At 45.7% G+C, this 16,797-nt stretch overlaps 1 protein-coding gene across 6 annotated transcripts in view; it reads right to left on the reverse strand.

Moving 5' to 3' along the window:
- LOC147672943 (FYVE, RhoGEF and PH domain-containing protein 5-like) overlaps positions 1 to 16,797 on the reverse strand; it is a 488,188-nt gene that overhangs the window by 166,610 nt on the left and 304,781 nt on the right. For all 6 annotated transcript variants that reach the window (XR_015303474.1, XM_086947902.1, XM_086947904.1 and 3 more), the window contains exon 7: positions 6,503 to 6,659. Coding sequence is in view for 5 of the 6 variants with exons in the window: in XM_086947902.1 (XP_086804028.1) it covers positions 6,503 to 6,659 (157 nt within the window). In the remaining variant the exon portion in view is untranslated. The remainder of the gene's footprint in view (positions 1 to 6,502; positions 6,660 to 16,797) is intronic.

Raw genomic sequence — 16,797 nt, forward strand, 5'->3', positions numbered from 1 at the left:
AAATGGCGGCTCCTAGTGTTTCTCTAGGGTCAGGAATAACACTTGTGCTGCACGCCTGACTGCAAGGTGCACCTATGCATGCATGGCAACATTTCAGAACGGGAAAGTGGAAGATTTAAAAATAAAAAAAACAGGGAATGTATTTCCACCACTGACTTATATTGAAGCAGAGGCAACTTTAGGCTGGAAACAGCTCAAAAGAAAGTCATTTTTGGCTTAAAAAATGTAAATCTACCATCCCTATGTATATAGAGATAACTCTAATCACTAGTATAAGCAGTAGACCTTTATACTATCTACCATTCCTATGTGACTCTTAGAGTATATCCATTTGTATCTCCTCCTTGTGTGACTTTACATCTTGGACATTTGCAATTTTTTTCTGTTTGTATGCTTATGTAACGCATGTAATCCTAAATCCTTATGTTTCTCAACTGGTTCTTCTGTAAAGCGCTCTGACACCTTTGGGTAAAGTTCGCGCTATATAAAATCGCATAAATAATAAAATAAACCTGAATCCGGTCTTTTGGCATCTATGACAGATATTGCTGCAGATATCTGATGAGAGTTGGTTTACTCTACGGTGGGCAAGACCAGGGCCGGCGCTAGGCATGGGCATTGTGGGCAGCTGCCCAGGGCCTCGCGCTCAGGGGGCCTCGCGCCCCTGTGAAAGGTCACACCTCCTCAGCCCACCACAGGGCCCCCTGCCTCACCTGATTACATTACGGGTGGGGGAAGCGACAACCTGAATGGGGGACGGCACAATGGCTGGGCCAGCAATTATGTTGGCCTCACAATGTCAGGGGCAGGGCAGCGCCTCGGTTAAGTACCGGCCATTATCGGCGCTGTTTGTGCATTTTGTATCTAGGCAACAGAAGGCCCCTTTGGTTCCAACACAAGCCGGACACAGGTATAAGGAGGTGGGTGAGGGGAGGAGGGAGCAGCCTTCGAATCTTGATAGGGCAGTGTCTCTCATCTTCATTGACAGGGCCCAGGGCGTCGCGCTCAGCACAATAATAGGGGCCCCCCGCTTTCACACGTTCACATGCAGCTCACCTATTCTCCGAGGCCCCCCTCCCCAACTCGATCACATTGCTAATGTGTTTGTGAGCCGAGCAAGGTGTCTTGACCTCGCTGTTCAGGGCGGCATTCCTGGGTGTGAAAGGTGGGGGGAGGGTAAACAAGGGGTAGAGGATGTGAGAGCAACAAAGCCAATAATTACGGCAGCTCTCCAGAACAAGGGCGGGGCAGCTCCTCTGTTAAAATCCTGTATTGAAGAACTTGTCTGCCCTTTGTGTATTTCTTCTCCAGGAGATAGATGGCCTTTTTGTTTCCACGATGAGCCAGACATCAGCAGATAAGGAGAGGTTGATGAGGGGAGGGGGGGAGCATCTAGCTCAGACTGCCAAAGTAGGGCAGTGTTTATTTATTTTATGCGTTTTTAACTCGCGCTGACTTTACCAGAAGGTGTCAGAGTGCTTCACAATAGGAACAGTACTGATACATGAGGAGAAAATTCCAAGCGAACAAATTACAAAAGCAAACGTTAAATTACATGAGGCAAAAAAAGTGACAATTATGAGCAAAGAAAATACAAGAGGTAGCAAACGGTACTTTACAGGAGGAAAAAGTGACATGGGTACAGGTTACAAAAGCGTACAAAGTAGAAGTAGAGGTAAAATACTGCAATAAATGGAGGACAACTCAAACACAAGAACAAACGTTAAGGAGGCAATGGTGGCACTTGTGCTCAGCAAAGTGTCTCACTGCTGCTTTGAGGCACAGGAGAGGTGGTCCTTATCCCCTGGGCCTCAAAGCACTAAATCAGGCTGTAAAGTTAGGCGTGGGGCCCCTTGCACTGGGACGTGTCCATTATCCAGTGCTTCGAAGTCCAGGGCAGGGGGCCCTCACAGGTCTCGACCAGGCTGCAAGGTGCAGATGTGGGGCCCCCTTTGCATCTGCTCCTCCAGGGCCCCCTTCCCACACAATCGCAATACACATCAAGATGTCTCGACCTTGCTGGTCCGGGCCTTGTGAGATTTCTGGGGGTGGGGGTGGGGGAGGGAGGACAAACAGAGAGGAGACTGCAATTATGTTGGCTCACAGTGTCAGGGGCGCGGCAGCACCTCTGTTAAGTACCAGCCATTCCGTTTCTACATTTTGTTCCTAGGCGACAGAATGCCCCTTTGAGTCCAGGAACAGCCAGACATAGGTAAGGAGAGGTGGGTGAAGGGTGAAGGGAGCAGCCAGATCACTGGCTTTTTTAAACATTTGCAACACCCAGTTTTTTTTAATGAGAATATGCATTTAAAATGCATTTACGACTGCCGTGGTAGAGCAGGGTTTTGTGAAATGCCTTGTTATTGCTTCGAAGGGGCAGGGGAGGGGCCCCTTTCCCTGGGCCTCTAAGCACTAGACTGCTAGAGCAAGCTGCAAGGCCCAGATGTGGGGGCCCCCCTTCCCTGGGCTTTGTAGCCATTACTCCCTCCTTCCATTATTTGAACCCCTGTGAAATGTATCCAAAAAAGAAACTCTAGCTGGAAAGGTAGTCTCTTTCTAAGATTTTTCACTTCCAAAGTGCAGCATCGGGAAGGAGAGCAAGACCAGAGTGTGTCGAAAAGGGGCCAGATTGATTTTATTCACATCCAAAAAACGTTAGTGCCACTTTACAGTGTTTGCCAGTGAAGACCTACTTTTGTTTTCTTGTATTTCTCTGAACAGCATTTTTTGTTCCGAGTGAGGAAGCACCCCATTCCTGGAGGTACTGTGCCATACCCGTTTGATGGGCGGATAGGAAAACAAAATGCACGCCGCAGCTCTGTGTTCACAAATGCGGTCTTTTTAAACCATCCTGCTTACATTTTGTAAGGATCTAAGCAATGGACATTGAAAAGGGTCCCTTCTGGTCCTGTAGTCATGTCCTTACCTTTTCATGGAAAAGCACTCACTGATTCTGAACAATGAGTGTAAAAGCGTTGAGGTTAGCATGTTATTCATGCTTACATTTGACATGCTGTACTTAATCTTGCATTCCCTATGAGTGTTTGCTTTTTTCACTATGTTACTTTTATTTTAGGCTCATATTGCTCTTGTCTAGTGCATAATTTAGATTGTGTTGCATCGAGGTGTTTATTGCGGGGTGCAATTGAGTTGTAGGTGAAGGCAGTGCGAGTTTCTCTCAGTGGGGCAGTACGGTGGTCAGTGGGGGAGAGGATGTGGCACTATGGTCAGAGCTGCCAAATTTGGAACTTTGGAACCAGGTTCAGCCTTCATGACCAGTCCACCATACCATTCTCCTGAGAGAGCACATTCCCATGCTAGACCTTAGAAGGCCCCGAAAGACCTTAGAAGAATGGTGTCTGAGCACCAGCAGGTGGACCATAGCGATGGCAAGTGTGAGTTAACCTTGAAAGCCTGTCCACTACAACCCCTATTGAAGCTCACTTCCAGTCTTGTGGGCAGGCCTACGAAGCAGCACACCTTAGAGCAACAGTGACTCTGTCACTGAGGTCACAGGACCCTTGAGCAGGGAGGCTCTAGGTGTGACCAGTGAGATCGCACTGAGCTGACTGTGGGTGGGGTCGTAATGTTTTTGAGTATATTTTGTTTTTAAAAGCACTTGCCGCCTCCTTCCTTGCTTCCAACAATTTTCGGCAACAATAAAAATATCATGATATCTCCAGTGATTAATGTTTCTTCCTTGAGAAAGATAGAGTTTCGTCAGGTGGAAGTTTTGACTTGTGAAACGGTAGAGCAGAGGGTTAATGTGCCTGCTCCAAAGAACATGTACTGTGCAGATCACTAAGTCAACATGATGTAAATAGGCCAGTGGGTTACTGCTTTTGTCAGAGATCCCAATTGTTACTTGCAGTTTATAAGTCAAACTCCTAACACAGAACAATGAGCTATTAACTGTCATCTAAGAGCTACATGCAAACACAGAAGGTACACATTAGAGCATTATGTTTTTTTCCCCAGTCTTTGATTATCCTAATGATGCAAAAAGGGTTCATTTGGACAGAAATCATATTAAAGATTTTAAAGAGAATCCCCAACTATGGTATTACGTTCTAAATCCAGAGTTTGTGTTTCTCCAGATAAATCGCTATTAAACTATACTGCCTACTAGTAAGATCGTCATGTGACTCCTACACCTTGTAGTCCTTTGTCTTATGTAACATTACCTTTTGTGATTTACAGACGTATGATTGATTGTCTCTGTGTAATGTGTGTGATATAAAGTTCTCTGACACCCTACACTGATGTCAGTGGTGCTGTAAATCAAATTGAATGCATCTGAGCAAGAATGTGGTTGTGGAGACTTGAGGGACACTGTTAAAGGGTGGTAGTGAGGGAATCCATGGCAGAGCGAGTCATTGGGAGGGGGGGGGAGAAACAGACATTGTCGCATAGGGCTCCAACAGCGCTAAAGCCAACAACTTCTACTTCCTACAGTTCTAACACCCAATCAAAAACGCTGATTTGAAAACCACTTTAAATCTGAAGCATACCTTCAAGTCAATGTATGATTTAGCAGTGGTCTCGGTTGTTTTAAGTCTTTTTTATTCATGTACAATCTTTATTTGTTTGCAATGGTGTCTTGTAATTTTGTATTATATGTGTTGTGTTTTTGCACATAACATAGTTCTGCCGAGTAAAGAGCCCACACATAAAAAAGATTGTCCTATGACTCTGGGATCCTGGTGAGAGGATTTACGTTAAAACAAATTACTAAGTATTAATGTCATCCTAAGGTAGCACAATAATGGCACAGAAAGACAAGGGAGCCTTTTGAAATTTGCAATTATATCCATGGTGTGAGAGGTTTTCTCTTGTGTAATTTTATATTTTGAATGATCCCGCCCCTCATTACCTCCACAGGATCTCCCCCCTTTATGAGACAGAACTGGAATGTTTATCATGCAGTCATCTGGAAACAATCAGTTAACATGAGTAACAAATATCCATCTTTGTTTAGACCTGAACCTAGCTTTTCCATCCTAGTGACAAATGTAATCCATTTAATACAGTTTTAAAATATATGGACTTATTTAATTTGTATATTTATCTTTTTATCCATGTTACTGATATCCACATTAGATCTCTTTAGTGATGCCAAATAAGATCAATAGCTCTGCGATGTCACTTTCTTTGATGTCACTTCTTGTGATGTTACCAAGGATGGCTCCTCCACTAGGGCGGAGGAGTGTCACCCAACTGCTTTCTTGCAGAGCGAGAAGCAGAAACATAAAATGCTAAAACTAAAATTTTATGTTTCTGCTTCTCGCACTGCGAGAAAGCAGAAGTGTTTGGTTGGGGGAGGGTTCTACTCTAGGGCAAGGGAGGAGTGGCTTGCACACTGCTAAGGGCTCTGACTGTTTGGTCGGCCCTCTGGGGCCGACCAAACCAGTCATGCGCACTCTGGCCTTTTTGGTCTGGCTGGTCACCGTCTGGACCAATCACAACGCTGTCATTTCAGCTTTGTGATTGGCTTAGGAAAGGGAAGGGAGGCTGCAGGAGAGCAGAGACGACACCAGACCCGGAAAGGGAAGTTTAGTTTTATATTAACCCCCCTGCGTACCCTCCCGCAAGAACCCCGCGAGACCCCCCACCCGCGAGTCATGCCGGCCGCGACTGGATGTTACATGCAAATTAGAGGGGCCTCACATCTTCCCTTTCGCCCGGGGCCCCAGAAGTTCTAGGACCGGCCCTGGGCAAGACTATGGATGATACTCTCCATCGTAAAAAGCAACATGCCTACATAGATGTTATCGAGTATTCAGGAGCTACAAATCCATGTCTTCTGGGTCTATCAATGCTTCTTGACATAGTCTCTTGGAAGGTACGAAAGGCCAAGCCAAGCACCGACTGAGTCCCTGGTCTCCAGCATTTCAGGACAATCCCTAGCTGATGCAGGCCATTTTCTCTGGATTACGAAATTTCCTCCAAATACAAATGGAAATATTTGTACTTTAGTTTATCTTTGCACTTTTATTGGTAGCTGCATACACGAAAAATGGTCAGTACATTTGTAAGAAACTGAAGAACTTTCAAAGTAAGTTGGGATTTTTTGGAGGGATTCATATAATGCCTCTCCTCAGCGTGCCCTGGCTAAGCCTATTCAGTTCTCTCAACCCAATCATTCACCGGAAGACCTCAGAATTAGGCAAGTCATAAAGTTTCAGGAAACATGAAGAACATAGCTGGACCCTGATGCTTTGCGCAATCAATCAAAATAAACGAAAATACAACATGATGCTTGTCAATAAGGACCACACCATGGGATATGACTCTGGTCTGAGATGGCCAAAAGAGGAACAGAGTGAATCCAGCTAAAATGTGGGATGAATACCTTATTGATCTAGGAATTAACTAAACAGTTCCTCATTCGGTTATCTGTACAGTGGCCCCTACTCTTGCTGCTGACACTGTACAATTGCCACTTTACAAAATGGTCGACATGGGACGAGTTCCTGGAAACAAAAGAATGGTAGTAACTTACCTCAAACTCCCTGACGACTGCAGCCACCTGGTGAGACCGTAGGCAACTCTCCTCAAGCACCGCCAAAGTCCTGTCGTATTGCAAGATGTAGGCCGCATGATGCTCAAAGCTGGCCGCCCTGGCTAGGAAGATGTCAGCAAGCTTCTGATTTTCCTCCCTTGAAGATAAAAGCAAAGCAAAGCAAGGCATTTAGTACTAGAAATAGATGTAACTGTTAGGATTAAGTATCATGACTTTTTCCTGTTGGAAGAAGTTTCTCCATACTCAAAGGAAGTACAGTGCTTAATTTGTAAAAGAATTAGCGCCTTCTGACAAAGCTCTGCTCAAAAGTCAGTGGCCAGTGCAATTAAATATTTGAGTGCCCAGTACCAAGGTTGGTAATCCTGAATCCACGTAATACCACTTTAATCCACTATCAGAAGCTTCCTGCCCCTTTAGCTCACTCTTTTCCTGCTTTCTATAGATTTTTGTTTTGTTTTTCCCTATCTTGCTCCTGGTGACTGTTTGATGCAGTATAATAGAGCCAGTCCCCAGAAAGAAGTACAGGTAGCCCCCACTGATAACCGGGTCAAATGTAAATGTAAATGCAGTGCTTTTATATAGCACACGAATCAACCCCAAAGGGGTCTCAAGGTGCTGTGCACATACCGCTGTGGAACCCTTCCTGGCCTTTCCCTGTGAAGTGCGCACTCCTGGGCACCCCCAAGGTGAAGCCAGGCATCCTAGCGCTGTTGGGGAGACTAAGCAAGCTATTGCCCAGAGTTGCTGAGTGGTACCCATGATTAGAACAGGCACCAAGGCAAGAATTATCAGGTCTGGGGAAATTGAGCCCAAGACCCACCGAGGAGGGAATTGAACCCTGGTCTGGGCCAGACCTCTGCACCAGGGTCTGCCGCTCTAACCATTGAGCCACACTTCTCAGCGCTGGAAGTTTATAAACTCAAAGTGTAGCTAAATTGACTGAGCAGCTCAATTTCACCAAAATAAGAGAATATTTGAAGTCTCATAACACCCCAATAACATCATGGGAAATGACAGCTCAGAAGCATTCAGTACAATTGTCGGACATTGCATGTTTTTTAAATCATCTTGATTGAAAAGTTGAGGCTGCAGCATGTTAATATACTGTAATCGATAACAGGTGCACAGGGACCTTACCTACACCTGATAAGGTTTGCAACTTGGGAGTTCTCTTTAACTATGACATTTATTTTGCACAACACTTATATACAGTCACAAAAAATGTGAAACAACAACTTCAACATCTAACTCACAAAATTGTGATGATCTCTGAGGTGGTAACATCCTGCTTGGACTACAAAACCCCCATCTATATAGGTCTTCAAGCTAGGACTCTTTCCAAGCACCAAAGAGAGGAGTGAAGCTCATGTTTGGCCTGTGATGCTCTGACCTATTAAAATCTGCACTGCGGGCCTTCCACTCTCTACTAACTTAAGACCAATTGCAGTTCTAGTCTGTCTGGGCCTGATTCACAAACTGCACTTTGTAGTATGTCTTGTAGTAGAACAGTAGTCCTACAAAACTTACCACAACTTCCTCTTCACAAACTTCACTGTTTTGTTATGTTACAACTTTAAGTATTGTTTACTACTTGTCCATAAAAACAAACTGCATTGTGTAGGAGGAAAGATGAGGCTAAATGTGTTTGACAAAAATTCATAATGTGAAAGCTGTAACCATAGGTGATGAAATACCTTTATTAGATATCTTTCTGATCATCATTTTAAATGGATGTACGATTTAAGTATGTTTCAATGTCGTTTTTTATCTAGAAAGCTATGAATTGGAGAATAAGCGTCATGTACTAGAAATCATTTGGTTTGGTACCCTATTGAATGCACGATTTTATTTTGAGTGCATTATGAGGATTTGATGGAATGTTCTTACGCTCTGTTTTATTTTATTTTGCACTTTTAAGTCTGTTTTTTTTATCTGCCAAATAAAGTTTATTGATCTGAACTGAAGCCCCTTTGTTTAAATGCCGGCAATTTGCTTGGGTTCTGCACCAAAATCTTCTCGACTGCACGCTGGGATAAAAATTGATATTTGAAACATTACATTTGGGAGGATAAGAGAATACTCATGGCCTCTGTATTTCACCAGTCAACAAAATGCACAGAAAAGCACTGCATGGGAGAAGATGCATTTAGGGAGGAAAATGTACAAATTTCATGAAACATACAATTTGGAAACTTCACAAAACCGTGCTGGCGCGACAGAATCTTCCCACACTACTATTTACCAAAGTCTTATTTACGGAAAAGTAGTGGTGGACTGGCAACTCTTTAAAAAACAATTAAAAACACATCTGTTTAGTCAGACCGTCTGATTGGCTCCCACCCTTACCCCAGCTCACTTCCGCGCCAGGACACTCCAGAGTATTAGTGCGCGATACAAATTCTTTATAACATATAACATAAATGGGGGCACAGTAGGTAATGCCCAAAGTCAGCTGACTCTGAAATGCTGGCGAAGTAGGAGTCAGTCCCAGAATCTACAACTGACTCTGCCCTAGCTCCACTGTCCTTGCAGAGAAACCAGCCTGAAGGGGAGTGAATGGTTTTTGCCTCATTCCAGTTTTTTTAGCCTCCCATACAACTGCCAGCCTTTGATATTGTTCATATACCCCAAGGGGGCGACTAGTGCTCTCATGATGGCCATTATCTCCGCTGTCTCAGTAAATGTATCGTAGCAATCACGCTCTCTGGCAGCCGCCTGACATATTAACTGCCCCACTTAAAAGCACAGCAATTTAGTGGATCATCAGGACAGGAAGTATGCCTTTTTAATGTGTTTAATCAAATAAAATGGCTCCTTTAACACTATCCCCAGCAGAGTGATTAAAGGCATTTTACAGGTTTACTCACCGCCTCCCCAGAACCTGACATCGCTTGGTAGAATTCTGAGTAAGAAAGCACCACAAATTATGAATAATCTGGCAGTATGGGTGAGAACTGCTTGCAGAGGTGTGGCACAGTGGCTAGGGTACCTGCCTCTGAACCAAAGCGATCAAGGTTCGATTCCCGGCTCCGGTGGCAGGTTAGCCCAGCACCATGTGACTCTGGTAATAGCTTGCTTAATCTTCCCCAGCGCTGGGACACCTCTCCGGAGGTAGCTGTGCGCACTGTACACATGCTGGCATTTTTATTTTTGACTCAATCCACAGTGCTTTATAAACCGTGGCATGCTAGGCCCTTGCTACTACCAGCAGGGGGCACTAGATTGGCCCCACAAGCAGAAAACATTGGCCTCGTGTTGGTTGCAGGTAAGATGCCACTCTTCCTTAGATGCCCAAAATCCTGGCATCAGCACTACTTGCCTGAGGCTATATTAGTGGCCTAGTAAAGTCCAAGTGGGTAGGACCGGCTGGACCGCACAGCACCACCACCGGCCGGCTTGAGTGAAACTGATTGCTTTCAGGGCTCGAGGGCTGAGAAGGCATCAATGCATTGCAGCACGCAATGAGTGTAGACACCTTGGTCCGGGATTATGCAAACATCACGCAACACAGGGAGGAAATAAAACTGCTGTGTGAACGGTAGAGAGCAGAACTGCTCCATATCTACTAAGATGTAGTGCTCTTCTGCTCGCTTCTAGTGCCGGTGCACTTTTGGCTGCCTTGCGCCAATGCAGACACCCTTGACTCGTAGTGCGAAGGTGTCCTTCTTCGTTGCGGCAGCATAGGCTTTGTATAGCAAAGTTTTCCTTTGAGTACAAAAACTATGCTTTAACCCTTCAACCCCTCCCATGCTCATGACGAGCTGAGCTCGTCATAACGGCCGCGGCGCTCACACGCGGGGCTAATTCCCCCGCTGTGCTGTTCGTTCTAAAGAAACAGGCGTGGCCGTGAAGAGCTCAGCTCGTCATGAGCACAGCGCCACTGTGCTGCGCGACGAGCTGAGCTTGTCACAAGCACCGTGGCGCTGTGCGCGCCCCACAGCACAGCAGGGGAATTAGCCCCGCAGGGAAGGGGTCAAAGTGTTTCCTAGTGTTCATGGGTGCTGTAGAATGCTGCACACGTGCAAAAAGAGAAAATAATGAATAGGAATGAAAACATTCCTCTTCATGACGCCCGCCAAAAAGAGGCTCTGAATTTTGGCGCCAATCCCTGTCTGAAATTCTTTGCCGACAGCGATATGCATCCAAACCCACGGTTGCATGGGACCGTCCACACTCATCCCATGGGCTGCCCCTTGATGCAAAGTAATGCAAAGCAGTGTATTGTGCACCGTAGCATTACTTTGAATTACAATGCCGCTACATATCGCTATTTGTGCCGGATAGTAAATCCCACAGCACTACATCGAGTCGGATTTGTGTTAAAAACTTTATGCAAATCAAACACAAAGGGACTAATTACCCCTAATTACCATGTCGTTGGGACCGCCACCAGGCACAACACACAAGGAAGTGCATAGTCAGCGCAACCACCTGAACAGCCAACTTGGAGCGATTGTCCACCAGTTGTGCGTCTGATTTAAGTCCCATGGCTGCCCAAAGCCACTGAAATCCTATACATGCCTTGTATCTCTCCTCGGGGGGAGGAGGGGTGGGTTTTTGGGAAAGCAAATGTAGGCGCTTCTTTTCCAGGGACCTGGTCCTATGTGAAGGAGAATGAAGAGAAAAAGAATATTTTGATAGGAAGTAGCACCAATAACACATTGGTTAAAAACAGGGGTCTTTTTTGGTCTAAAATAGCTCACATTGGCATTGTGGAACTACTTTGTGTGCAGATCAGGGCCGGACTGGGAACCACAACCGCCCCTGGCAAAGTGCTCGGCCGGCCCCCCCCCCCCCCCCCCCTAACTCGGGGGAGTTGGAGGTGCCACCGAGCTCTTTGCCGGGCCGGTTTTCAGCCGATTTTGGTACAGGTCTGATTTTAAACGGCCTTATAACATAAACGGCCCCTAGGGGCCCAAAACCGGCCCCCACCGATGCGGCACACCGGGGGATTGCCTGGTGCCCGCTATGGGCAGTCCGGGCCTGGTGCAGATGTGCTTCTTTTGAAAGGGCAGAATGTCGTGACTCACAGTGAAGTTAGCCAATGGGTGACGTAGGCTGAAAAATGTCCCCCATTCTGTAATATGAAGAAAAAGAAAAATGTGAATGACAACACTAGATTAATAAATGTAGAAGACTGGCTGAAAGCCCCTGTATGTAAGCAAGTGACCAAGGTGCAATAGCACCGAAACGCATAGATGCTTCTTCCGAATAAAGCATAACTGGATGTTGCAGCACTGGGGTGTTGTGGTTTCTCTCAATGTGAGTGGGAACCTGGTAGTTAACTTTGCAGCGCACTGCGGAGCGCTGTATCACGAGCAGCGCTGACGATCAGAAAGGACTGCGGCAGCTCGCCGAAATAAGGAGAGCAAATATATATAAACATATACGTATATCTCATGAAAAGACCAAAGGTTAAACTATAACTGGTGAATTTTAGTATTTTTGTATTTTAAAATAGTATGTTTTAACTGACATTTTCACCTAACTGTAATGTCCCTTTAACCTTTGTTTTTCAGGGAATTTCTAAAGTTTTTATTTTGAGTACCTAACTATAACTATTTTTTTAAAGTTGAAGTAAAATGCGCATTACTATAAGTGGCGTGCTGCTTGGTAAAGGGTGTTGGGGCATTTGGCCCTACACAGCGTGGGGCTAGGTGTACTTCCGCCCCACATGCTCTACGGACAGGCCAGGCCCTGCACACAACCCTCCCCATGGGGACCACCCTCGTGTGTGACCTTCGTCTGATTCTGAGGAGGATATATTTTATAAAAAATGACTATTGCCTCATACTTTCACAACAATTTACTGAGGTGTGCTAACATTTAAAAGCTACCCTGGCAGCTCACAATCCTTATAAAACTCACAAATTATATAATGCCTGACTTGGCCAGTGAAAACATCCGTTTTTTTTTTAGTATTCTGGGGTTAAGTGGGTAAGGGAAATAGAGCACAGTATACCTGATATATAGAAAATAGAGCACAGTATACCTGATATATAGAAAATAGAGCACAGTATACCTGATATATAGAAAATAGAGCACAGTATACCTGATTACCTGATATATAGAAAATAGAGCACAGTATACCTGATATATAGAAAATAGAGCACAGTATACCTGATATATAGAAAATAGAGCACAGTATTACTGATATATAGAAAATAGAGCACAGTATACCTGATTACCTGATATATAGAAAATAGAGCACAGTATACCTGATATATAGAAAATAGAGCACAGTATACCTGATATATAGAAAATAGAGCACAGTATATAGGATTTATAAGAAATAGAGCACAGTATTGAGCAATGGACTTAAAAGATGAAAACAATCTGCAGATTTTCCATAATGTCTTTAGCATACCCGTGGCGTAGGAAGGATGTCCTGGGGCAAGCGAGGAAAATGGCCCCTTTGACTGCAGTTGGGGTATTTAAAACAGCATTTATCAGGGGATAGGGCTGTCAGAGCTCTGGACCTGGGTGCAACTGCACCTGCTGCACCAATGATAGCCACCCCCTGCAGCATATATATATATATACTGATGTCTTTGTTTTACCAATAAACATCCTAGAATGCAAAAATAAATAAATACATTTTTCATGAGCATGCAACCTGCAACAACGAGCTAGCGGCAAATTTGGAGACAAAACATCTCTGGAAACAAAGAGCATGCAACAAAACAGGCAGTGAAGAGTTAAAAACATTAACCAGGGCGGCTTTGAGCTCCCAGGCGAGTCCTGCCAAGTGCTACCCACCTCATACACTCACTGATGCCCCCGATTCCACACTAGGGGGGCTGATGCCAGCCCCATTCCTGCACCTCTTCCATCCTCTCTTTCTCCGCAGATGCCAGGCGAGGGGGCGCAACAGATGCCCGCCTGCAAGCGAAGTCTGGCGCGCAGTGTACAGTGCCTCGTCTACAATAAAGGCCGCGGCAGGGGGTCCGCTTTAGACTTTAATGCTGGCATTAATCTAGCCCGGAGGTATTTAAAATGGCATTAGACTGTCGTATAAATTATGAACTATCTGGCTATTTAGAGTTTTTGAACTGGCCATGTGGTAATTCACAGAAGCATTAGCGCGCCAACGCGCTTTTATCTTTTGCAAACCGGCTGCAAATTTACGACAGCCTCTCTTTCTGTTCATGGCCCTACAGTCAGAGGGACTATATCAGCGGCGGCTGCGGAAATACTGCTTCGTCTACAGCCAAGTGCCACTATGTAGAATAACTCAGAAATACAGCTCGCGCGCAACAAACTATTCCTGTCGCAAAACTGTGCATCCAGAACGTTCATGATGTGCACCAGGAAGTCAGTAGAGCCATAACTCAACTTGTGGGGCATATGTTCAAGCCCATATTGCCACCACAACATCACTTTTGATGATGTTTTGGTGGCGATAAGCGCTGCGCCTTATGTACAAGGCAGTGTTAAACCACTGAACGTGGCTTAACGCTGCCTTGTATATAAGGCCCCCTTTCCGCGTGAAAGGGGTGGGCAGGGGGTGTTGCGGTGGGCGTTCCACCTCAACACCCATTCATTTTGACACTGCCCCCTATGTACAAGGGTGGCGTACATAGGAGGCAGCGCCAAAATTAAGATCAGGTAAAGTCTGGTCATAATTTGGCAAATCGAGGAGAAATGCATTATTTCGCTTTTTCCATGTGTGCTGCCTTATGCAGCACACATAGAAAAAGCAAAACATCATGGTTTGTTTATGTACATAAAGGTGTCCCTTTTTGTACATAAACAAACCTTTAAAAAAATGCCTTTTTGTCACTTTCATGTGTAGAGCATGAAGCAGCACACATGTAAGTTACTAAATGGCATTTTATGATTGATTATGTGCAGGAGGGGACACCTTTCTACGCATAAACAATCCTCCCCTGCATGCAGACACCCTTGCAATATGGTGCAAGGTGCCTGTGTTGGCGCTAAGTTACTAATCTTAGCACCATTGCAGGGGAAAAGCAAAGGCTGCACCACATTCTTGTCGATATGGTGCAGCCTTGCGTTTCAGAAGTGGCGGAGCACGGCGTTAAGCCAAGGAGGCTAACGTAGCGCTCCGCCACCTCCTTGTACATATCCCCCTGAGTGTTCTAACTGACACTAAAATGCCTCACCTAGTATCATGGCCTTCTCAAACCCACCCACTTCCTTCCTGGCCTTTACCTTGCACACTCCACCTTCTGCATCCCTTTCACAGCATTAAACACTACAATCGCCTCTACCTACTGTCAGGGTCTTGTCAGACATGCCTCCTTCCTTCCACTACCTTAAACACTCTACTGTAGTTTCTATCATGTCCCGCCCAGACTACCCTACCTTCCTATATTGCCACCACAATGACCACATTCAACTCTACACCCCACCTGTTATTCTGGCTCTCTCTGTCACACCATCTTCGATCCTAGCTGCTACAAAAACCTGTCCACGGCCATGGCCCTGCCAGACTTACCACCTTCCTTCCTTTCTTCTACCAGACACTACACTCCATGTACTGCCATGGCCATCTCAGATGGACCACATTCCTCCCTTGATGTTATGTTATGTTACGAGTTTGTTGAAGCACGACAGCTGCCCCAGCAACGGGGCGTCCCGGCGCTGAGAAACCATAGCGGCCGGGCGAGCCCGGATTGGTCTGCCCTTATCACAATTCTCCCCTTTCACCTATTACAATTTTTTTTAAGAAGTCTCAAAATTTCCTTCCACAAAATATCAACACCTCTACTTTCTTCGTTGTGGGCCACCAATCAGAGCCCTGCCACTTCCCTACCATGTGCTACATCTAAGACCGCAACCACCTTATCCTCTCTGTTTGCTTACTGCCATCTTCTCTCTTCAAAACCTTCACTCTGTCTACTGCCATTTCCTTCTCAGGGCTGTAGCGTCTTTCCCAGCCCCGGGTACTTGCAGAGGAGTACACCACACATGGAGCTTAGTAATACACGTCTTTATTCCTCTGCCTGTAACTGCAATCTCAACATTCTAAACGAGCGGTAAGTGCAAGCCCCTCTAAGACTTATATCACAGTTCTACGGAGTCCATCTGAAGCCAAAAGGGTTCTATCATTTCTAATTCGCAAAACACTACAAAAGCCACAACTTCCGACAGTGCTTTACAGACTCTCCGTACTTGCAGGCCCAGACTAAGAACCAAGGGCAGCCATGGCAAAATGCTCGAACCAGCCCTGACCACTTCCTCCTCTCTCATCAATTTCTGTCCTTCTCACGCTCTCCTTTTGATTTTTCCTCTTTTTGAAGCTCTTGTAACCCCACTGTTATTACTTTGGTAAGGTGGACAAAGTGCCAAAGGCACCTGCAGCCCCCTTTCCTTAAAAAACAACTTCCACTGGCTTTAATGCACTGGGGATATGCTCAGTAAAAACAAGCATCAGAAGTGACGTTTCGGTTGCACTGGCCAATGAACATGCCTACAAAGTCGAGTGACAATGAAGCAGACAAATGGGAAGCAATGGGCAAATGGCAATGGATAAAATAGTGTACGGTAAGCGAGACACGTGCGCTAGAGCATGCTCTTGCAGGCTAGCCCTAAAAACGGGGAGTCTAGGCCTGCATTCTGGTCTCCCCTTACCACATTTTCACAGCTCGTACCACTTTCTATCTCGCCCTATCTCTTACACTGGTCTCTCTTTGACACTTTTTCCTATGAAGGCTATCTAAGGCGCAGTGGGGAGCTGTGTACTTTCACTGACTTCCTGATGTCACTTCCTGACCCTCTCTATCCAGCCTTACTCACTGTGTGTGAACTCTTTTTGCATCTCTCTTTGTATCTGTTTTATATTTCTGTAGCACAAACCTAGCTGGGGACAGGGATGGACTGATCTTTCACTCTGGCATTATCTTGTAGGCTCAGTTTGCCCGTCACAGCCCCATATTCCTCTAAGTCAAAAACACTTGGGCAGGGCTGGCTTTAGCGCTGGGGGCGCCTGGTGCGACAACCATTTTTGGCGCTCCCACACCTCATGACCGCCTCCTCGGATTCTCTCTCTACCACCAGGCAAAAGTGCCCCTCATCTCTCCAATCATAAGTCATTGCTAAACACAGCGCCCCCACCTGAGGTCAGTCCCCGCCACAGGTCAGCACCCAGTGCGGCCGCACCAGTCGCACTGCCTTAAAGCCGGCCCTGCACTTGGATCGTTCTCGCAACTTTAGAACAAGATCTGCTCTTTATCATCTGTGCACAATCACAAGCAGGCCCGGACTGGCCGTTGAGGACACCGGGCAATTCCCCGGTGGGCCGCATGGTT

This window comes from Lissotriton vulgaris (assembly GCF_964263255.1).
Source record: "Lissotriton vulgaris chromosome 9 unlocalized genomic scaffold, aLisVul1.2 SUPER_9_unloc_2, whole genome shotgun sequence".
Lineage (NCBI taxonomy): Eukaryota > Metazoa > Chordata > Amphibia > Caudata > Salamandridae > Lissotriton > Lissotriton vulgaris.